Below are 24860 nucleotides of genomic sequence, written 5' to 3' on the forward strand. Positions count from 1 at the left end.
TGGTGAGTGGCTTGCAGGGGAACTTGCAGGAGGTGGTGTTCCCATGTATCTGCTGTCCTTGTCCTTCTAGATGGAAACGATTGTGGGTTTGGAAGGTGCTGTTTAAGCATCTTTGTTGAGTCACTGCAGTCCATCTTGTCGATGGTACTGATGTGTATTGGGATAGGAGGAAGTGAATATTTGTGGATGGGTACCTGTCAAGCGGGCTGCTTTATCCTAGATGATGTAAAAACAATGACTGCAGATGCTGGAAACCAGATTCTGGATCAGTGGTGCTGGAAGAGCACAGCAATTCAGGCAGCATCCGAGGACAGGCAAAATCGACGTTTCGGGCAAAAGCCCTTCATCAGGAATAAAGGCAGAGAGCCTGAAGCGTGGAGAGATAAGCTAGAGGAGGGTGGGGGTGGGGAGAGAGTAGCATAGAGTACAATAGGTCAGTGGGGAAGGAGATGAAGGTGATAGGTCAGAGAGGAGAGGGTGGAGTGGATAGGTGGAAAAGGAGCTGGGCAGGTCGGACAAGTCTGGACAAGTCAGGGGATCGTGTTGCTGGAGGTTAGAAACTAGGATAAGGTGGGGGAAGGGGAAATGAGGAAACTGTTGAAATCCATATTGATGCCCTGGGGTTGAAGTGTTCCGAGGCGGAAGATGAGGCGTTCTTCTTCCATGCGTCTGGTGGTGAGGGAGCGGCGGTGAAGGAGGCCCAGGACCTCCATGTCCTCGGCAGACTGGGAGGGGGAGTTGAAATATTGGGCCACGGGGCGATTTGGTTGATTGGTGCGGGTGTCTCGGAGATGTTCCCTAAAGCGCTCTGCTAGGAGGCGCCCAGTCTCCCCAATGTAGAGGAGACCGCATCGGGAGCAACGGATACAATAAATGATATTAGTGGATGTGCAGGTAAAACTTTGATGGATGTGGAAGGCTCCTTTAGGGCCTTGGATGGAGGTGAGGGAGGAGGTGTGGGCACAGGTTTTACAGTTCCTGCGGTGGCAGGGGAAAGTGCCAGGATGGGAGGGTGGGTCGTAGGGGGGCGTGGACCTGACCAGGTAGTCACGGAGGGAACGGTCTTTGCGGAAGGCGGAGAGGGGTGGGGAGGGAAATATATCCCTGGTGGTGGGGGTCTGTTTGGAGGTGGCGGAAATGTCGGCGGATGATTTGGTTTATGCGAAGGTTGGTAGGGTAGAAGGTCAGCACCAGGGGCATTCTGTCCTTGTTGCGGTTGGAGGGGTTGGGTCTGAGGGCGGAGGTGCGGGATGTGGACGAGATGCGTTGGAGGGCATCTTTAACCACGTGGGAAGGGAAATTGCGGTCTCTAAAGAAGGAGGCCATCTGATGTGTTCTATGGTGGAACAGCTCCTCCTGGGAGCAGATACGGCGGAGGCGGAGGAATTGGGAATACGGGATGGCATTTTTGCAAGAGGTAGGGTGGGAAGAGGTGTAATCCAGGTAGCTGTGGGAGTCGGTGGGTTTGTAGAAAATGTCAGTGTCAAGTCGGTCGTCACTGATGGAGATGGAGAGGTCCAGGAAGGGGAGGGAGGTGTCAGAGATGGTCCAGGTAAATTTAAGGTCAGGGTGGAATGTGTTGGTGGAGTTGATGAATTGCTCAACCTCCTCGCGGGAGCACGAGGTGGCGCCAATGCAGTCATCAATGTAGCGGAGGAAGAGGTGGGGAGTGGTGCCGGTGTAATTACGGAAGATCAACTGCTCTGCGTAGCCAACAAAGAGACAGGCATAGCTGGGGCCCATACATGTGCCCATGGCTATCCCTTTGGTCTGGAGGAAGTGGGAGGATTCAAAGGAGAAATTGTTAAGGGTGAGGACCAGTTCGGCCAAACGAATGAGAGTGTCGGTGGAGGGGTACTGTTGGGAACGTCTGGAGAGGAAAAAATGGAGTGCTTGGAGGCCCTGGTCATGGCGGATGGAGGTGTAGAGGGATTGGATATCCATGGTGAAGATGAGGCGTTGGGGGCCGGGGAAACGGAAGTCTTGGAGGAGGTGGAGGGCGTGGGTGGTGTCTCGAACGTATGTGGGGAGTTCCTGGACTAGGGGGGATAGGACAGTATCGAGGTAGGTAGAGATGAGTTCAGTGGGGCAGGAGCATGCTGAAACAATGGGTCGGCCAGGGTGGTCAGGCTTGTGGATCTTGGGAAGGAGGTATAACCGGGCAGTGCGGGGTCCCCAGACTATGAGGTTGGAAGCTGTGGGTGGGAGATCTCCTGAGGTGATGAGGTTCTGTATGGTCTGGGAGATGATGGTTTGGTGATGGGGGGTGGGGTCATGGTCAAGGGGGCGGTAGGAAGAGGTGTCCTCGAGTTGGCGTTTGGCTTCAGTGATGTAGAGGTCAGTGCGCCAGACTACCACAGTGCCCCCTTTGTCCGCTGGCTTGATGGTGAGGTCAGGATTGGAGCAGAGGGATTGGAGGGCTGCGCGTTGTGAGGATGAGAGGTTGGAGTGGGGGAGGGGGGTCGACAGGTTGAGGCGGTTAATGTCCCGGCGGCAGTTGGAAATGAAGAGGTCGAGGGCAGGTAATAGGCCAGCGCGGGGTGTCCAGGTGGATGCAGTGTGTTGGAGGTGGGCGAAGGGGTCCTCGGAAGGTGGGCGGGAGTCCTGATTGTGAAAGTAAGCTCGGAGGCGGAGGCGACGGAAGAATTGTTCGATGTCACGGCATGTATTAAATTATCCTAGATGATGTCAAGCTTCTTGAGTGTTGTTGGAGCCACACTCACCCACGCAAGTGGGGAGTATTCCACCACACTCCTGACCTGTGTCTTGTAGATGGTGGACAGGTTTGGGGGTGTCAGGGATGAGTTACTACAGTATTCCCAGCCTCTGACCTGCTCTTGCAGTCACTGTGCTTATGTGGCAAGTCCAGTTGATTTTCAGGTAAATGGGAACCCGCCAGATGTTGGTAGTGGGGTTTCAGTGATGATAATACTGTTTAAGAGGTGGTGGAGATCGTTTACGTAGTGATTGGAACAAGATGGCTCAGTGGTTAGCACTGTTGCCTCACAGCACCAGAAACCCGGGTTCGAATCCAGCCTCAGGCGACTCTCTGTGTGGAGTTTGCACACTCGTCGCATGGGTGTGCTCCAGGTGCTCTGGTTTTCTCCCACAGTCCAGAAATGTGCAGGTTAGGTGAATTGGCCATGCTAAATTGCCCATTGTGCTAGATGCATCATTCAGAGGAAAATGGGTCTGGGTGGGTTACTCTTCAGAGGGTTGGTGTGGACTGGTTGGGCCAAAGGGCCTGTTTCCACACTGTATGGAATCTCATCTAATCTAAAAAAAAGGTCAGCTAGAGAGAATCTCATAGAATATGAATTCCCTGATTGGGACTGATAACCTGGGCCAAATCAGGGAGACCTGGCTGACAGATTAAAAGAGGAGTGTCAGAAATTCTGACTCTCTGGGTGCTGACTCTGATGAGATTGTGCCAGAATGAAGGACTGTCCACGTATAAATAATGTGGTGATGGGATTCTGGCCTCTATGGAGTTATGGAGCCATAGAGCTATACAGCATGAAAAGAGACCCTTCGGTCCAACCCCTCAAGGCCGACCAGATATCCCAACCCAATCTAGTCCCGCCTGCCAGCACCCGGCCCATATCCCTCCAAACCCTTCCTATTCATATCCCCATCCAAATGCCTTTTAAATGTTGCAATTGTACCAGCCTCCACCACTTCTTCTGGCAGCTCATTCCATACACGTACCACCCTCTGTGTGAAAAAGGTACCCCTTAGGTCTCTTTTACATCTTTCCCCTATCACCCTAAACCTATGCCCTCTAGTTCTAGACTCCTCAACTCCAGGGAAAAGACTTTGCTGATTTACCCTATCCATGCCCCTCATGATTTTATAAACCTCTATAAGGTCACCCCTCAGCCTCTGATGCTCCAGGGAAAACAGCCCCATCCTGTTCAGCCTCTCCCTATCACTCAAATCTTCCAACCTTGGCAACATCCTTGTAAATCTTTTCTGAACCCTTTCAAGTTTCACAACATCTTTCCGATAGGAAGGAGACCAGAATTGCACGCAATATTCCAACAGTGACTTAGCCAATGTCCTGTACAGCCGTAACATGCCCTCCCAATTCCTGTACTCAATACTTTGACCGATAATTCCAGTCCTATTTGCCAGCATTTGGCCCAGATCCCGCTAACCCTTCCTATTCAAATACCCATCCCACTGACTTTTAAATGTTGTATTTGTACCAGCCTCCATCACTTCCTCTGGCAGCTCATTCCATACACGCACCATTCTCTGCGTGAAAAATTTGCCCCTCTTTCTCCTTTCACCTTAAACCTATGCCCTCTAGCTTTGGTCACCTGATGAAGGAGCAGCACTCCGAAAGTTTGTGATTTCAAATTAACCTGTTGGCCTATAACCTTGTGTCGTGTGACTTCTGGCTTTGTCCACCCCAGTCCAACGCTGGCGCCTCCACATCATCTTTCCCAGCAGACCCAGGTTCAAGTCCCACCTGCTTCAGTGGTGTATCATAACATCTCTGAGCAGGTTTATTAAAAGAAAATCTCAAATTCTCCAGATAGAGGTAGGAAAATAGATAGAAAGAATCAAGTATTTGCAAAGTCCTGGAAAATCTGAGTTAACCTCAGGAGAAGTTTAATTGTGGGTTGGTTTGGAGACAGTGAAGAGTTAAAAATCTCACAACACCAGGTTATAGTCCAACGGGTTAAGCTCCGAAAGCTAATACTTCCAAATAAACCTGTTGGACTATAACCTGGTGTTGTGTGATTTTTAACTTTGTACACCCCAGACCAACACAGGCACCTTCAAATCATGAAGAGAAGAGTATTTGCAGGTTAAAGAGGTGAAAGTGTGGCACAAGACAATGCCACAGCAGAAGACTGGCCAAGATGTCTGCTGCTTTGAAGCAGAAAACGTAAGACTGGGAATCTCATCACGCCTGACTTTCTAATGGGGTCCAATTTCTCAAGACACTTATCCTAGCTCTTAGTCTCCACGACTTTCTCCGAGGTTTAATCTCACATCTCATCCGTGTGGGGGCGAGGTGACATTGAATTGATTATTTCAGCAAATCTACTCCAGGCTAAATTCATTCTGGCGCTGGGCAGAATTCAATCGGCCGAAATTAATGAAGGCAAAAGTCAGGAGAGATGGGTAATGGGAATTTGATTCAGTATCACCCAAGGAGTCAAATGGGCTTTTTTGAGAAGAACACTTTTCCAAAATTGCCCTTTGCTTGAAGCTGTGTCTTTTAATCCTACAAAATTTCATTTAAAATGGATGCTCTGGGTTAGTGGTTTTCCTTATTCCTTCATGCATCTCTATAACATTATCCTGTAGATGCCTGTTATCGGCACTTAGTCTTTCCTCTCCTTTCATCTCAAGATAAAAAATGTCCGCCTGTTGACTGGAATGACGATTCACCCTGTCTTTTTTGTGATGTAGGATGTATCCAGTCGTCCCTGGCAATGCTCGACTTGCCATAGAGAATGGAGTGGTGGCCGGAGGATATTACTTTGCTAAAAATGTTAGTATTGGTTAACACTGTGTCACCATTGTCTTACCAGACCATGGGTTCAGTCTACTAAGAGAGAAGCAACTGGTGGTGATTTAACCTGAGGGCCACCAGACCTCAGGCATTGGAGGAGGTTGACAAAGAGAGTCCTTCACAGTAACCTCAAACCAGCAATGGGAATTGAACCCATGCTGTTGGTATCATACTACTCTGCAAACCAACAATGCAGCCAACTGCGCTAAACCAATTCTGAGTGTTGGTTAGAAAAGTTACAAAAAGCTGTTGTGGGGTAATTTACTTAAAAGCTCCCCCAACCTCCCTTGTATCCAAATACTCATTCAATTCCATACTTGAGAGTTCTGCATTAGGTCTGCACTCAGTGGTTCTGGGTGCATGTGCAATCATTGGCTAAGCTCAGCTAGCCCCTGTCTTAGGGAGATGGCTGTTGCAGATCCCCCTGTTCAGAGACCAAATAAAATGTTGTCTCTCCGACTAATCTCTCAGATCCTCACCTTTAGGGAGATAACTGCATAAAGAGTGGGGTCTCTCAATCACTCACTCAATCTGTACGTTGTAATCTCTCCACTCCTCGTGCTCAGGGAGATTCTGTATGAAGACTTATGTCTCACAAACTCTCTCGCTCAATGAGATATCTGTATAAAGATTAATCACCCAGATCCTCACCTTAAGAGTCATAGAGATGTTCAGCATGGAAACAGACCCTTCGGTCCAATCCGTCAATGTCGACCAGCTATCCCAACCCAATCTAGTCCCACCTGCCAGCACCCAGCCCATATCCCTCCAAACCCTTCCTATTCATATACCCATCCAAATGCCTCTTAAATGTTGCAATTGCTCAAGAAGATAACTTTTCTTATTCACTCACGTCATATGGGTGCCGCTGGTTAGGTCGTCATTTTTTGCCCATCCCAGAGGGTAGTTAGGAATCACCTACATTGCTGTGGGTCTGGAGTCACATGTATACCAGACCAGGTGAGGATGACAGATTTCCTTCTATAAAGGACATTAATGAATCAGATGAGTTTCCTTCCCCCCAACAATCAGCAATGGTTTCATGGTCATCATGAGACCTTTAATACAAGATTTTATATTGAATTCAAATCTCACTATCTGCCTTGGATTTGAGCCCAGATCTGCAGAACAATAGTTAAGTTTCCTAAATTAATAGTGTAGTGATAATACCACTAGGCCATTGCCTCCTCCAATCTGCACAAAGATTGCTGTCTCTCAATCCTTCCCTCAGGGAGTGACCTGTGCAGCATAATCTCTTAAACCCTGTTTTTTTGGGGGAGATAGTGAACAAAGGCTTGTTTCACAGACCCTCTTGATTAAAGAGGTATCTGTACAAGACCTGGTGGGAGATATCTGTACTTTGCAATCTCTCAGACTCTCTCACTCAGGGCGATAAGTGTATGATATTTTTCATTTCTTGCTTTTGGAACTAATTGTTTGTCCAGAAGCAGATGACAGCCGCCTTTGATGAGCAATCTGTACATTGACTGGTGTTTCCACATCACCTCATGTTGGGGCAGACACGCTGGATATTCTTCGATGGGTGAACGGCTTTTCTACTCACTGATCCCATTCATTAAAGAAAGCAATCCTCCCATCGTATGCAAAATGATTACGGTTCCAAAGTTGAAAGTGTTGTAAAAAATGACAATAAAGAGCAAAGACAATACTTTCTATTCTAACTTTCAATGAACGAACAAATCTCTAGCACTCACGCAATCTGATGCTTTGGGGGTGAGTTAGCTCAGTTGGTTGGATAGTAGGGGTGAGTTAGCTCAGTTGGTTGGATAGTGGGTTTGCACTGTAGTGTGGTGGTAACAGTGTGGGTTGAATTCCCATACCAGCTGAGGTTACTGTGATGGACTCAACCTCTCCCCTCACCTGAGATGTGGTGACCCTGAAGTTAAGCCACCTTGCTAATGAAAGGATAGTCCTATGATACAGTAGAGCTATGGCAACTTTACCCTTTGCTTTTAGAATTTAATAAATTGGACTAAAGTTACAATCCTACTTATTAGTGTAAGTTGTATTAAGTATTTACTGTTTCACGTCTTGTTTTTTCCATTTAATTACATTTCTAGGTTATTAGCTGATGTATGAACACACCGAGCGGTCATACCTGCTGAGATGTGACCCACTGGAAAGGAACAGTGTGGTTATATCTTAATATAATGTCCAAATTAATTACAGCTGGTTATTACCAAATAGCAATAGGTAAATTCCTCAAACTGGGATGCGATTGTAACCAGCCTCAGAGAAAATCATTTTGCTAAATTCTCTGAAATGGGCTTCAGAATCTTGCACAACCTCAGGACATCCTAAAGCACTTCACATTTTGTGAAGGTGCTGGGGTTAAGTCCCATGCCAGAGATTGATACCAGCTGACAGTCCCAGTGCACTGTTGAGGGAGTGCTGCACTTTCTGAGGTCACGTTTTTTGGATAAGGCGTCAAAACAAGGTCCAATCTGCCTTCTTCTGCGGGCGTGAAAGATCACCTGGCAACTGGGAGGTTGGGAGAGGAGCAGGAGAGTGTTCCTGTCAAGTCCTTGTCTCAAACGGCATCGCTTGCAAGTGTACTATTATAAGTCTTTTGCTGTTGTGGGATCTTGCTGTGTACACCTTAACTGCTGCGCCTCCTACAGTGCAACAGTGACCATACTTTGTGAGTGCCTTCGGACTGTCCTGTATAGGTACATTATTGGAAGCAGTGTTTGTAAATATTGTAACAGGTTGAGGGGTGATGTGTCGCTACAAGTCTCGAAGCTCTTTGCCTGCTTTGTGTAAGATGCACTAACTGCTCCTCCCTCCACTGCAGACGCTCTTCCACCTGTGTCACTATGCCGTTTCTCAGGAAGACAGTGAGTTCACTGAGTCCAGGAGTTTTCAGCCAAACCGCTGGCTTCGCATAAACAAAGAGGAGAAGAACAAGCACCATCCCTTTGCCTCCATCCCCTTTGGGTTTGGTACCCGTACCTGCCTGGGCAAGAGGGTGGCAGAGCTGGAGATGTACAGTGTGATCTCACAGGTAGGTTGGAGTGAGCGAGTGCCAGGTGGGCACATCCACCACACTGACCTCAGGCTTCAATGAGAAGGTGTTAGACATGTGGTAAACCATCCTGTTTAATTTAAAACAACAACACAGAAAAGATTTATCCCATGCCATAATCTGTGAAAATTTGAGAGGCCAAGAACTATTTAAAGTAAAAATTAACAACTTTATTTCTTAAAGTATAACAGAAAATAATTAACTAACGACTATTTACAACTGCTTCCTCTAACCTATCTTTTACTTTCTCCTCTACAATACTAGTCCGATAAAATTCCCGATTAATATTTACAAAACAAAACTTCTTATCTCAAAACCAAGCAGTTTTCAGTTTTCTCTGTATTCCTGTCTTTTCTTCTCCTTGGGGATTCTGCTTCACAGGTTACTGATAGATAAATGTACCTTTAAAAGAGCGAGTTTTCAAGTAGTCTTTACATGCTTGGCAGTACTCCTCTCAACTGTTCAATTTTCCCCAGTCTTCTACCCCCAAAGCATCAGATTGCGTCATTGGCTTTTAAGATTGTCAATATACTAAATTCAAACATGACTGGAATTTGGTATATTTCAGGGTATAATTTAAACTGATTGGCCTCATTCGAATCTGTTTTGTCATTTCCAGGCAACCAGCTACCCAAGTCTTACATTGTTACCTTATTGAGAACACTTGGTGCTGTCAGGTAGTTCTGCTAGCTTCTAACTCTCTTAAAGGTACAGTACACCCACAACTTCATAATATCTCCCCCATTAATAGAAAATGAACCATCATAATGAAAAGATAGCTTCATTTTTCTCTAATTTTTAAACATTACCTTAACATACAAATAACTTTAATATAAGTTCACCTTAACTTCTTCTCATAAAGCTAAATATATATATAATATTAAATAAATACCAATCTCATCCAAACTTTATCCATTAAATTCACAATAACGCATCTGCAATTACATTCTTACGACCCGCAACAAGTATGGGGTTTTTAAATTAAAAGTCTGTAACATAAGACTCCAACGAAATAGTCTCATATTCTTGTCTTTAAAGCGTTCTAAGAATGTAAGTGAATTGTGATCCATCTACACAACCGTCTCTGTCACATTGTTTGTGACATACACATTACAATGTTGTGAGGCCAGTACCAAACTCGATAGTTCCTTTTTGATTGTGGAGTATGTCCTCTGGTGGATGTTGAGCTTCTTCGAAAACTAGCCAAATGGCAGTTCAATCCCATCCTCATCTTCCTGTAGGAGTACAGCTCCAAATCCAATGTCACCAGCATCGATGGCGATTTTAAAAGGTTTTGAGAAGTTTGGTGTAGCTAAAACTGGTTTGGTGGTTAATATTGCTTTCAAATGGTCGAATGCCTCCTGGCATTGTTCTGTCCACCGAAACTTTGTGTTCTTCTTCAGCAAATCGGTTAACAGTGCCACTACACTGCTGCAGTTTGGAACAAACTTCCGATAGATTCCGAGGAGTTCCAAGAATTGTAGCACCTCTTTCTTCGAGGTTGGTCGTGGAAATTCCTTGATGACCTTTGTCTTTGCGTTCCGTGGAGTGAACCTTCCATGACCGATGTTATGTCTCAAGAACATCACTTCTGCTTTTGCCAATTCAGTTTTATTTAAGTTTATCACCGGTTTTGCTTCTCATAGTCATTTAAAGAGCTCTGCCAATTGTACCATGTGATCTTTCCAGGACTTACTAAAGATCAGTGCATCGTCCAAATAGACTGCACAGTTTGTTAACCCAGTCACAACTCTGTTCATGAGTCTTTGGAATGTGGCGGGTGCGTTCTTCATTCCAAGGGCATCACTTTAAACTGATATAATCCATTTGGGGTTACAAACGCAGAAATTTCTTTTGCCATCTCTGATAAAAGTACCTGCCAGTAACCATGCATTAATTCAACTTGGTGATGTAACTGGCTTATCCGACTTTCTCGACACAGTCCTCCAATCTAGGAATTGGATATGAGTCCGATTTGTAATGGCATTGACCTTCCAATAGTCCACACAGATTCTTTGAGTGCTGTTGGTTTGGGAACTAAGACGATCGGTGAACTCCACTTGCTCTGGCTTGGTTCGATAATGTCCCCATTGAGCATGGCCTCCACCTCATTCTGGACCTGTCTGGCATTGAAAGGATTAAGCCAATAGGGATGTTGTCTTATCGGAGCAGTATTCCCTACAGCTACTTCATTTACAATAGCATTAATCCTCCCCATCTGATTCTTACATATGTCCTTATACTGCAGTAACAAATCTTTCAACTGCATTCTATGTTCCTGAGACAGATAGCTTACTAACCTATCCCACTCCTCAAGGACTTCTTCATTTTTTATTCAATTTTGAGGCATATCAAAATCCACACCATCTGGATTTGATTCCTCATTCTGCAGGACCGTAATTAACACCTATTTATCCAATTCTTTCTCTCTAGTATAATATGGTTTCAGCATGTTTACATGACATACCTGATACCTTTTCTTTCTATGTGGCATCCTTACTAGATAGTTCACCTGACTTTTCTCAATTTGACAGGGACCACTAAACCTGGCTTTGAAGGGATCACCTATCATTGGTAGCAGTGCTATCACGTCACCTTCTTGGGAAAACGCCTGAATCTCAGAGCTTTTATCTGCCACCTGTTTCATTCTACGCTGTGCCCTCTTTAGGTGCTGTTTAGCTAACCCACCTACTCGATTTAATCTCTCCCTCACCTCTGATACATAATCTAAGTATGAGATCTTCAACTTTGGTCTTGTCAATTTCCCTTTAATTAATTTCAAAGGGCCTCTCACTTCATGCCCGAATATTAACTCAAAGGGAGTGAACTGAGTAGATTCGGTTGGGGCATCTGTAATGGAAAACAATACAAATGGGATACCTTTATCCCAATCACTCGGGTAGTCCTGACAGTATGCTCTCAACATGGTCTTCAAAGTCTGATGCAACCTTCCTAAAGCTCCCTGGGATTCAGGATGATATGCACTGGATTTAAGGTGCAGTATATACCTAAGCTATCCATAACATCCTTAAACAGCCGAGCAGTAAAAGTTGACCCTTCATCCGACTGAATCTCTCTGGGTAGCCCATACCGTGTGAAGAAAGCGACTAACTCCTCTACTCCCCTTTTTGCTTTGATACTCCACCATGGAATTGCCACCAGAAATCTGGTGGACACATCCGTTATGGTTGAAAAATGTGGTGCTGGAAAAGCACAGCAGGCCGGGCAGCATCCGAGGAGCAGGAGAATCGATGTTTCGGGCATAAGCCCTTCTTCAGGAATTATCCTTTATGGTTAATAAGTAATGGTTCCCACTTTTAGTTCTCAGGAGGGGACCTACACAATCAATTATAATCCACACGAAAGGTTCTTCAAATGTGGGAAATGGCAACAAAGGGGCTGGTTTCATTGCCACATGTGGCTTACCGACCAGTTGATCTGTATGACACATTTGGCAAAAATTAACCACATCCTTGTGCATTCCAGGCCAATAAAAATGTTTTTGTACCTTAGCCTGAGTCTTTCATACCCCTAGGTGACCTCCTACAGGTAGTTTATGTGCCACCCGTAACATGAAAATCCTGAACAGGCAGAGGGGGAGGGTCAGACAGAAGTGTTTCGTCCTGAAAGAATAAGAGACTTGCAAAAGGATAAGATGATAAAAGATATATATGTGGGTGCGTACTCCAAAATGGAAGCTGAGAATATTCCAGAAGGTTATTATCTGAAAGATAGAATTCTAAGATGGAAATGGAGACCACGGCAGGTTAATGCAGAGCAGAAATGGGCCAAAGTGCACCAGACTGTTGCCGGTAGCATACAGACATTAAGATTAGATTAGATTAGATTACAGTGTGGAAACAGGCCCTTCAGCCCAACAAGTCCCCACCGACCCGCTGAAGCGAAACCCACCCATACATTTACCCCTTACCTAACACTACGGGCAATTTAGCATGGCCAATTCACCTGACCCTGCACATCTTTGTGACTGTGGGAGGAAACCGGAGCACCCGGAGGAAACCCACGCAGACACGGGGAGAACGTGCAAACTCCACACAGTCAGTCGCCTGAGGCGGGAATTGAACCCAGGTCTCTTGCGCTGTGAGGCAACAGTGGTTAGCACTGCTGCCTCACAGCGCAAGAGACCTGGGTTCAATTCCCGCCTCAGGCGACTGACTGTGTGGAGTTTGCACGTTCTCCCCGTGTCTGCGTGGGTTTCCTCCGGGTGCTCCGGTTTCCTCCCACAGTCACAAAGATGTGCAGGGTCAGGTGAATTGGCCATGCTAAATTGCCCGTAGTGTTAGGTAAGGGGTAAATGTATGGGTGGGTTTCGCTTCAGCGGGTCGGTGGGGACTTGTTGGGCTGAAGGGCCTGTTTCCACACTGTAATCTAATCTAATCTAATCTTAATGTCTGTATGCTACCGGCAACAGTCTGGTGCACTTTGGCCCATTTCTGCTCTGCATTAACCTGCCGTGGTCTCCATTTCCATCTTAGAATTCTATCTTTCAGATAATAACCTTCTGGAATATTCTCAGCTTCCATTTTGGAGTACGCACCCACATATATATCTTTTATCATCTTATCCTTTTGCAAGTCTCTTATTCTTTCAGGACGAAACACTTCTGTCTGACCCTCCCCCTCTGCCTGTTCAGGATTTTCCTGCACCATTACATCAAACAGAGTGTCCACTAACTGAACCTCAACTCGTTTATCTTTCTCTTTACTTTTTGCTTTGTGCTGTGACTTATGATAGTGGGGTCTGCTTACCACACAGTCTGGGAAAATACCAGGGTATTTCTGTTTTAACTCCTCAGTTTCTTGGTCTTCCTTGGGTTTCTCCACAACAAGAGGTGTCACTCCCACCTCGGATCCTGCCAAATCATTCCCAAGAACAAACTGAATTCTTGGAACTGACACTCTGTCAATCACTCCCACTGTAACTTTCCCAGTCTTGAGTTGGCACTCCAACCTGATCTTACATAGGGAAAGGCTAAATTTCTGACCATCTATCCCACAAATTACCAAAATCTCAGGTAACAGATCAGAAAGCGTGCAAGTTTGCTCATCACTTATTATCAGCGACTGGTTAGATCCTGAGTATCTCTCAAAATTACAACTTCTTGCCCTTCTCACAGGATGAAATTCTGGCCGGAAGCTTGTCTTATGCACCAACATGTACTCATCTGCTAATTCTTCTGTCCTTCTCACTTCCTGAACTTTCTGTTCCTCCACGTGAATTCATACCATCTCTGGAAATGGGTCTTTAAATCTCCCTTAGAACCTCAAAGCTCCTAGCTATTTTCAAAGAATGCACCCATCGATCAAAATGACTCTGTTTAATTCTTTCAAACTCAACATAAGTCTGACCTGGTTCCTTCTGAACCGCTGTCTATATGTTTCTGGTACCAATTCATAAGCACTTAAATTAGCCTGTTTAACCTCTTCATAATCTCTTAACCCCTCATCTGACAATGCGGCAAATATCTCACTAGCTCTGCTGACCAGTTTAGTCTGAACTAGCATCACCCATAAATCCTCAGAGCACTCCATCTGCCTAGCCAATTTTTCAAATGAAATAAAGAAGGCTTCAACATCTTTCTCATAAAAATGTGACAGTTTTGACATATTTATATATATCACAACCTTCTCTTTTAATCTCCATCCTGTTAACTTGACTTTGCTGACTAAGTGATGGAAATGTGTTGCTGGAAAAGCGCAGCAGGTCAGGCAGCATCTAGGGAACAGGAGAATCGACGTTTCGGGCATTAGCCCTTCTTCAGGAAACGTCGATTCTCCTGTTCCCTAGATGCTGCCTGACCTGCTGCGCTTTTCCAGCAACACATTTCCATCTCTGATCTCCAGCATCTGCAGACCTCACTTTCTCCTTTGCTGACTAAGTCACAATTTCTCAAGTTCAAATTCTCTCTCTCTTTCTCTCTCTTTATTCTCTCTCTCTCTTTCTCACTCCCTTTCTTCTCTCTCTCTTGCTCTGTCCCTTTCTAATCTCACACTTTGCTCAGCCAAGAACCTTCTCTCTCTCCTTTTCCTTTCTCTCTCTCTCTCTTTCTCTATCCCTTTCTTTATCTTCTAACTCTATTTTCCTCAATTGTAATTGAAGTTTTTCTACCTCTACTGCACTTGGCTGATTCTCTGACACACCAATGTGTTGAGTAATTCCCTTACAATGGGTTTGCTAATTCTAAAAGTATGGCATTTTTCTTTCCTTCTAAGCTTTCTTGGCAAATTTGAGAATCATCTTCAAATCCCAGAGCCTCTTTAGCAATTTTAAGAGCCATTTCTCTCACTTTTAATTTAATCAGCCACAAGTCGTCGAAATTAAACAAATTTAAAGATCTAGGACACTAATCTGCAAGTGTTTAAATCGGCTGGGAATGTTCGTACCCCCAAGTCTACTCAAATGTGTCTAAACTAGTTCAAATCCTGACAACGAGCCACCAGCTGTTACGACATGGGGTAAACCATTTGTTGAATTTAAACCAGCAACACAGAAAAGATTTATCAAATGCCGTAATCTGTGAAAATTCGAGAGGCCAAGAACTATTTAAAGTAAAAATTAACAACTTTATTTAGAACATAGAACATAGAACAATACAGCACAGAACAGGCCCTTCGGCCCACGATGTTGTGCCGAACATTTGTCCTAGCTTAAGCACCCATCCATGTACCTATCCAATTGCCGCTTAAAGGTCACCAATGATTCTGACTCTGCCACTCCCACAGGCAGCGCATTCCATGCCCCCACCACTCTCTGGGTAAAGAACCTACCCCTGACATCTCCCCTATACCTTCCACCTTTCACCTTAAATTTATGTCCCCTTGTAACACTCTGTTGTACCCGGGGAAAAAGTTTCTGATTGTCTACTCTATCTATTCCTCTGATCATCTTATACACCTCTATCAAGTCACCGAGGAGAAAGTGAGGTCTGCAGATGCTGGAGATCAAAGTTGAAACTTTATTGCTGGAACAGCACAGCAGGTCAGGCAGCATCCAGGGAACAGGAGATTCGACGTTTCGGGCACAGGCCCTTCTTCAGGAATGAGCAGAGAGTGTTCAGCAGGAGAAGATAAAAGGTAGGGAGGAGGGACTTGGAGGAGGGGCGTTGGAAATGTGATAGGTGGAAAGAGGTCAAGGTGAGGGTGATAGGTCGGAGTAGGATGGAGGCGGAGAGGTCAAGAAGAAGACTGCAGGTCAGGAAGGCGGTGCCGGGCTGGAGGGATTCGGCTGAGACAAGGTGGGGGGAGGGGGGATGAAGAAACTGGTGAAGTCCAAGTTCATCCCCTGTGGTTGGAGGGTTCCCAGTCGGAAGATAAGACACTCCTCCTCCGACCGTCACGTTGTTGTGGTTTGGCGGTGGATGAGTCCAATGACCTGCATATCCTCGGTGGAGTGGGAGGGGGAGTTGAAATGCTGTGCTACAGGGTGGTTGGGTTGTTGAAATGCTGTGCTACAGGGTGGTTGGGCCCCAAAGGAAACTTCCATATCCGCCACAGATTCACCTGCACCTCCACCCACATCATCTACTGCATCCGCTGCAGCCGGTGTGGCCTCCTCTATATTGGGGAGACAGGCCACCTACTTGCGGAGCGATTCAGAGAGCACCTCTGGGCCACTCGGACGAACCAACCCAACCACCCTGTAGCACAGCATTTCAACTCCCCCTCCCACTCCACCGAGGATATGCAGGTCATTGGACTCATCCACCGCCAAACCACAACAACGCGACGGTCGGAGGAGGAGCGTCTTATCTTCCGACTGGGAACCCTCCAACCACAGGGGATGAACTTGGACTTCACCAGTTTCTTCATCCCCCCTCCCCCCACCTTGTCTCAGCCGAATCCCTCCAGCCCGGCACCGCCTTCCTGACCTGCAGTCTTCTTCTTGACCTCTCCGCCTCCATCCTACTCCGACCTATCACCCTCACCTTGACCTCTTTCCACCTATCACATTTCCAACGCCCCTCCTCCAAGTCCCTCCTCCCTACCTTTTATCTTCTCCTGCTGAACACTCTCTGCTCATTCCTGAAGAAGGGCCTGTGCCCGAAACGTCGAATCTCCTGTTCCCTGGATGCTGCCTGACCTGCTGTGCTGTTCCAGCAATAAAGTTTCAACTCTATCAAGTCACCCCTCATCCTTCTCCGTTCCAATGAGAAAAGGCCTAGTACGCTCAACCTATCCTCGTACGACCTATTCTCCATTCCAGGCAACCTCCTGGTAAATCTTCTCTGCACCCTCTCCAAAGCTTCCACATCTTTCCTAAAGTGAGGCGACCAGAACTGCACACAGTACTCCAAATGTGGCCTTACCAAAGTCCTAACAGCTGTAACATCACTTCACGACTCTTGAATTCAATCCCTCTGCTAATGAACGCGAATACACCATAGACCTTCTTACAAGCTCTATCCACCTGAGTGGCAACTTTCAAAGATCTATGAATATAGACCCCAAGATCCCTCTGCTCCTCCACCTCACTAAGAACCCTACCGTTAACCCTGTATTCCGCATTCTTATTTGTCCTTCCAAAATGGACAACCTCAGACTTGGCAGGGTTGAACTCCATCTGCCACTCCTCAGCCCAGCTCTGCATCATATCTAAGTCCCTTTGCAGCCAACAACAGCCCTCCTCACTATCCACAACTCCACCAATCTTCGTATCATCTGCAAATTTACTGACCCACCCTTTGACTCCCTCTTCCAAGTCATTAATAAAAATTACAAACAGCAGAGGACCCAGAACTGATCCCTGCGGAACTCCACTTGTAACTGGGCTCCAGGCCGAATATTTACCATCTACCACCACTCTCTGACTTCGACCGGTTAGCCAGTTTTCTATCCAACTGGCCAAATTTCCCTCATGCCTCCTGACTTTCCGCATAAGCCTACCATGGGGAACCTTATCAAATGCCTTACTAAAATCCATGTATACTACATCCACTGCTCTACCCTCATCCACATGCTTGGTCACCTCCTCAAAGAATTCAATAAGACTTGTAAGGCAAGACCTACCCTTCACAAATCCGTGCTGGCTGTCTCAAAGTATAACAGAGAATAATTAACTAACAACTGTTTACAACTCCTTCCTCTAACCTATCTTTTGTCTTCTCTTCTATCATGCTAGTCCAATAAACCTCCCCCTGTCCCCGATTAAGATTTATAAAACAAAACTTCTTATCTCAAAACCAGGCAGCTTTCGGTTCTTCTCTATATTCCTGTCTTCTTTTCTTCTCCTTAGGGATTCTGCTTCACAGGTTACTGATCGATAAAGGTATCTTTAAGAGAGCTATTTTTTGAGCAGTCTTTACATGCTGGCGGTTTGGCAGTTCTCCTCTTAATTGTTCAATTTTCACTAGTCTTCTACCCCCAAAACATCGGATTGTATCATTGGCTTTTAAGATTGTCAATATACCAAATTTAAACTCATTGGCCTAATTTGAATTTGTTTCGTTATTTCCAGGCAACCCAGCTAATCTAGCTTTTGACTAAGTGTTACATTGTTAACTTATTGAGAACACTGCTGTGCTAGCTTCTAACTCTCTTAAAGATACTGTACACCCCCATCTTCATAACAAAGGGGCTGCTTGTGATGCATATTCCACTTCCTTGTTGTAAGAAGGTTGAGAGGTGAGGTGTTTAGGATGTTTAAAAGGAGTTGTTGGGATTGCTAGGGAAAAGGCTGCTCCCTCTACTGCAGGAGAGAGGATGGGATTCACAACAAGAAACAGAAACACAAAACTGGAGCTAAACTGCTCACGGAGGGAGGTCACACAAACAGCAGGAGAATTGTGAAATCTCTCTCCCTGTGAAAGCTTCACGTGCTCATATAGAGATGCACACACTCACATGAATGTACAGAAACACACAGATTCACACACATGCACAGTGCGCACATAGACATGCAGAGACACAAACATATGCACACAGTGCCTCACAAACACTTACACAAACATACTGGTGCATAATAGTCACAGATACACACACAACATACAGACAAACAGTCTCAGACTCAAACCCAGTCTCATACAAAGGCATACAGACACATGCATAGTCTCAAACACAGACATAACAGACTCACATACACACACATGCATAATCTCACACATAGGCATACAGACTTGCACACAGAGTTACAGATACATGCACACATGTTTCTGATCAAGGACTTTTGCCTGAAATGTTGATTTTCCTGCTCCTCGGATGCTGCCAGACCTGCTGTGCTTTTCCAGCACCACTCTAATCTTGACTCTAATCTCCAGCGTCTGCAATACCCACTTCTACCTACATGCAGACTTACACACACCTACACAGTTTGTCAGAAGTGAAGCAGATGTGAGATGTTAATTCTGTTTCTGTCTCCACAGAGCTGCCAGACCTGATGAGTTTCTCTAACACTTCACATTTTCAGCATCCATAGCACTTCACTTTTTAAAGAACTATTTGCATTTTCATGGTGATATTCATGAGCTCAAAGGTCGAGTCTAATGACCAGTGAAATACTTATATGTGTAGTCACTGCTGTAATCTGTGAAAGCCACGCAGCAAGCTCCCATTACCAACAATGTGGTAATGACCAGATTATCTTTCTTTCCCATTGATGTTGATTGAGGGATGAACATCAGTTGGTACATCAAGGAGACCTCCCCCATCTGCCTCAGGACCTACGTGGTCTAATTAAGAGGGTAGTGGTGATGGTGGAGGTTTTGGCCTGAGTTTAACAACTCATTGAAAAGGTGGTAACTAACAATGCAGCACTCCCTCAGTACCGGCACTGAGTATGTCGGGGAAAGGTTTGAAGAGTTTGTACAAGAACTCTACCTCAAACTGTGGAAAGATTAGTGGAGTAGATTAATGCACTAAATGTCACACTGTGATTTTCAAAGGTTAGTGTAGCATTCCTTTCCTTCATTGAAGCTTCGTCAGCACCTGACCTCAGTTCCTGTTCCGAACCTTCTCATTTTTTTTTCCTTCTCATCCCTACTTTAGTTAATCAAACACTTCGAAGTCAGGCCAGACCCTTCAGGGAAAGTGGTGATGGCGAAGACGAGGACTCTGCTTTGTCCTGGAAGTCCCATCAACTTGCAGTTCATCGACCGGAAGTGATGGAGCGACTGCCTGAAAGACCATGTTCCCTGTTACACTGCTCACTGTTAGGACATGGGGCTGAACCCTTCTGTTAATTAAGCCAAGCACCCAGAGAAGCTCACCTCGCCTTCTAACCTGTTAAAGTGTGAGTGACAGGGAACTCCCAAATTCCACTGTTTAAAGACAATAATATCAACTTATTCTTTAACTCTAAAAGTGAACACTAAACAACAACTATTCACAACTCTAAGCCCTCCTTTCTCTTAACCACTTATTACCTGCCTCCAAATCTATAACAATATACTGTTCCGATAAAAAAAACACGCATCAAAATTACACCAACGTAATTTCCAAACCATACAGCGGCTGAGGTCTCCCGTGTCTTTCTTCTTTCGGCCGAGGTCTCCCTGGTTTGTCTTCTGTCTTTTTTACTGTGAAGATGTTTCTTGTGAAAAAGTACATAGAACATAGAATGTTACAGCGCAGTACAGTGCCTTTGACCCTTGATGTTACACTGACCTTGACAGTAATCTGATGCCCATCTAACCTTCACCATTCCATTATTATCCATATGTATGTCCAATGCCCAGTTAAATGTCCTTAATGTTGGCAAGTTGCAGGCAGGCCGTTCCACACCCTTACTACTCTCTGAGCGAAGAAACTACCCCTGATATCTTCCTAAATCTATCACCCCTCAATTTAAAGCGATGTCCCCTCATGTTAGCCTTCACCATCCGAGGAAAAAGGCTCTCCCTGTCCACCCTACCCAACCCTCTGATTATCTTATGTGTCTCAATTAAATCACTTCTCAACCTTCTTCTCTCTAACGGAAACAACCTCCATTCCCGCAGCCTTTCCTTGTAAGACCTCCCTTCCACACCAGGCAATATCCTAGTAAATCCTCTGAATCCTTTCCAAAGCTTCCGCATCCTTCCTGTAATGCGGTGACCAGAACTGCACGCAATACTCCAAGTGTGGCCGCACCAGTGTCTTGTACAGCTGAAGCATGACCTCATGGCTCCAAAACTCAATCCCCCTGCCAATAAATGCCAACACACCATGTGCCCTTCTTAACAATCCTATCAACCTGGGTGGCAACTTTCATGGATTTATGCACCTGGACACCAAGATCTCTTTGTTCATCTACACTGCCAGGAATTTTCCAATTAGCCCACTACTCTGCATTCCTGTTATTTCTTCCGAATTGAACTCCCTCATACTTTTCTGCATTAAACTCCATTTGCCACTTCTCAGCCCAGCTCTGCATCTTATCTGTGTCCTTCTGTAACCCACAACATCCTTCGGCACTATCCACAACTCTGCCGACCTTACTAACCCATTCTTCCATGCCCATCTCCAGACCATTTATAAAAATGACTAACAGTACTGGTCCCAAAACAGATCCTTGTGGCACACCACTGAGCTCCAGGATGAACACTTTCATCAACCATCACCCTCCGTCTTCTTTCAGCGAGCCAATTTCTGATCCAAACCGCTAAATCACCTTCAATCCCGAAACTCTGCATTTTGTTCAATAGCCTAACATGTGGAACCTTATCAAACACCTTACTGAAGTGCATATACACCATATCAACTGCTTTACCTTCATCCACCTGTTTTGTCACCTTCTCGAAGAACTCTAAGGTTAATGAGGCATGACCTACCCTTGACAAAACCGTGTTGACTATCCCTAATCATCTTACTCCTTTCCAGATGATTAGAAATCCTATCTCTTATAACCTTTTCCAACACCTGACCCACAACCGAAGTAAGGCTCACTGTCCTATAATTACCAGGGTTGTCCCCACTCTCCTCCTTAAACAAGGGAACAACATTTGCTATCCTTCAGTCTTCTGGCACTATTCCTGTTGACAATGATGACATAAAGATTGAAACCAAAGGCTCTGCAATTTCCTCCCTGGCTTCCCAGAGAATCCGAGGATAAATCCCATCCGGCCCAGGGGTCTTACGTATTTTCAGATCTTCCAATATTACTAAAACCTCCTCTTTGTCAATCTCAATCCCATCTAATCTTGTAGCCTGTATCTGCGTATTCTCACTAACATTGCCCTGTTCCAATGTGAATAATGACAAAAAGTATTCAATAAGCACTTCCCCATGTCCTTAGATTCTACACGCAACTTTCCACTACAATCTTTGATTGGCCCTAATCTTACTCTAGTCATTCCTTTGTTCCTGATATACCGTTGGAAGGCCTTAGGGTTTTCCTTGATCCTATCCGCCAACAACTTCTCATGTCCCCTTCCTGGCTCTTCTTAACTCTCTCTTAAGATCTTTTCTGGCTAACTTATAAACCTCAAGCCCCCTAACTGAGCCTTCATGCCTCATCCTCCCATAAGCCGCCTTCTTCCTCTTGATAAGAGCTTCAACTTTTTAAATAAACCATGGCTCCCTCTCTCGACAACTACCTCCCTGCCTGATAGGTACAGGGGAACCTCGATTATCCAAACAAGATTGGCGGGCACTATTTTGTTCGGATAATCAATAGTTCAGGAGACTGCAACAGTTTACAGCGAGTGAGACCCTGCCCTCATCCAACTCCGCCCCCCCCACTCCCAGACCCCGTCCAACAACGACCTGTCCAACTCCGCCCCCTGCCCACCCTCCCATCCCTGTCCAACACCGCCCCCTGCCCCATTCCCCCAACCCCATCCAATACCAACCCCACTCCCCAACCCCATCGATCCCCGCCCCCTCTCTGGGGCAGCCAGACTATACACCAACAACAAGACTTCTGCAGCTGCCTTTGTGGGGTAAGTCTCCAAATAGCACACACACACAGCCACACACACATTTGACTGAGGCTTTGTGAGAGGCTCTACCACTTCCCTGTACAGGACAATGTTGGAGAGGTTATCTGGGGAAGGGGGTTTTAGGGTACACCCCTCTGTAGAATTCCAGGGAAAGTGTGGGGAGAGAGATATGGCGAGAGGTCAGTCATTTGGAGACGGTGCCTATTTAATCACTGTAAATAAAAGACGGGATCACTGTTGGAAACACGTCTTTGATGTAATGTTTCTGTCGGGACCTCGAGATCTCCTTCAGATAATCTGATTTTCGGATAATTGGTATTCGGATAATCAAGGTTCCTCTCGATATACTTATCAAGGACTCACAGTAGCTGTTCCTTGAATGACCTTGATATTTCAACTGTGTCCATCTGCAGTTTCCTTACTCATCCTATGCATCCTAAATTTTGCCTACTCGCATCATAATTGCCTTTCCCCTAGTTATACCTCTTTCCCTGCGATATATACCTATCCCTGCCCATTGCTATTGTAAACATAACCAAATTCTGGTCACTATCGCCAAAGTGCTCACCTACCTCCAAATCTAATTCCTGGTTGGATTCATTCCCCAGTACCAATATGCCATCGTCCCCTGTTGGCCTGTCTACATACCGTGTCAGAAAACCCTCCTGCACACATTGAACAAAAACTGATCCATCTAAACTACTTGAATTATAGTATTTCCGGTCAACATTGGGGAAGTTAAAGTCCACCAGAACAACTACCCTGTTACTCTCAGTTCTATCGGGAATCATCTTTGCTATCCTTTCCTCTACACCCCTGGAACAATTCAAAGGCCTATAGAAAACTCCCAACAGGGTGACCTCTCTTTACCTGTTTCTAACCTCAGCCCAAACTACCTCAGCGGCTGAGTCCTCAAATGTTCTCTCAGCTGCTGTAATACTACCTTGATTAACAATGCAACCACCTTCCCCTCCCCCCATCTTTTACCATCTTCTCTGCTGAAACATCTAAATCCCAGAATCTGCAACAACCATTCCTGTCCTTCTTCTAGCTATGTCTCTGAAATGGCCACAACATCTAAATCCCAAGTACCAGGAGTGTTTCTCAATGACCATCTTCCTTGATGACCTGTTTTTTATACCCCCAACATTGGATTGTCTCATTGGTTTAATGTTGGTAAAACAATAAATTCAAACTAATTTGGGTTTTAGTATCCTGGGGCATAATTTAAATTGATTAGTTAAATTCGAATTGTTGTCAAAACAGCAACCACCCCAGGTATCTATTTCACAGCCAAATGTTACATATTTTCAATTATCCAGCCATTCACTCTCTCATGAAGGTACAGTACATGCCTTCAACTTCATAACACCTCCCCAATTAAGGAAAAGATGAACTGTCATAATGAAAAGATTGTTTCATTCTTTTCCAATTCTTAATCCCATTACAATGAAATACATAGGACATTAATCTAAGTTCATTTTAATTTCTGCACAGATATATATATATATATATATATGTATAACATTGGAATCTGTTCAATCTTATCTATCTTTTATCCTTTAAATCCGCAATAATGCGTCTGCTAACACATTTTTACAACCCGCAACATGTACAATTTGTAAATTAAAAGTGTGTAACTAAAGACTCCAATGAAAAAGTCTCATATTCTTGTCTTTAAATCATTCCAAGAATGTAAGAGGATTGTGATCCATTTACACAACTGTCTCCGACACATTGTTCGTCACATAAACATTAAAATGTTGCACAGCCAGTACCAAACTCAGTTATTCCTTTTCGATGGTAGGGTATTTTCTCTGGTGGGTGTCGAGTTTCTTTGAAAAGTAGCCAATAGGAAATTCAATTCCATCATCCTCTTCCTGTAGCAGAAAAGCTCCAACTCCTATATCGCTGGCATCGATTGCAACTTGGAAGTTTCAAAACATTTGGTGTCGCTAAAACTGGTGCAGTAATTAATACTGCTTTTAAATTCTCAAATGCCTCCTGGCATTGTTCTATCCACCAAAATTTTGTGTTCTATAGTAAATCTATTAGTGGTGTCACGCCGCTGTTGAAATTTGGAACAAATGTCTGGTAGAATCCACTTAGTTCCAAAAATCAAAGCACTTCTTTCTTCGAAGTTAGTTATAGATATTCTTTGATGGCCTTTGTCTTTGCGTTCCTTGGGGTCAACCTTCCATGACCAATGTTATGTCCCAAGAATGTCACCTCTGCTTTTGTGAGTTCTGTTTTCTTTAAGTTTATTACCAATTTTGATTCTTTTAATCGTTCAAAGAGCTCTGCCAACTGTACCATGTGATCTTTTCATGACTCACTAAAGATCACTACATCATTCAGATAGACTGCACAGTTTGTGCAGTTCTGGGTCCCACTCTATTACAGTGAAAATA

The 24860-nt window shown here is 45.0% G+C and overlaps 1 protein-coding gene across 1 annotated transcript in view; it reads left to right on the forward strand.

The window, feature by feature from the left end:
* cyp27a3 (cytochrome P450 family 27 subfamily A member 3) overlaps positions 1–24109 on the forward strand; it is a 74857-nt gene extending 50748 nt beyond the window's left edge. Inside the window, exons 7-9 of the mRNA XM_087989345.1 lie at positions 5428–5509; positions 8346–8555; positions 19577–24109. Coding sequence (XP_087845471.1) covers positions 5428–5509; positions 8346–8555; positions 19577–19693 — 409 coding nt within the window. The 3' untranslated portion in view covers positions 19694–24109. The remainder of the gene's footprint in view (positions 1–5427; positions 5510–8345; positions 8556–19576) is intronic.
* The last annotated feature ends 751 nt before the right edge of the window (positions 24110–24860 follow it).

This window comes from Chiloscyllium plagiosum, unplaced genomic scaffold (assembly GCF_037043375.1).
Source record: "Chiloscyllium plagiosum isolate Xiang-an unplaced genomic scaffold, Cpla_swu_hap1 HiC_scaffold_7, whole genome shotgun sequence".
NCBI lineage: Eukaryota > Metazoa > Chordata > Chondrichthyes > Orectolobiformes > Hemiscylliidae > Chiloscyllium > Chiloscyllium plagiosum.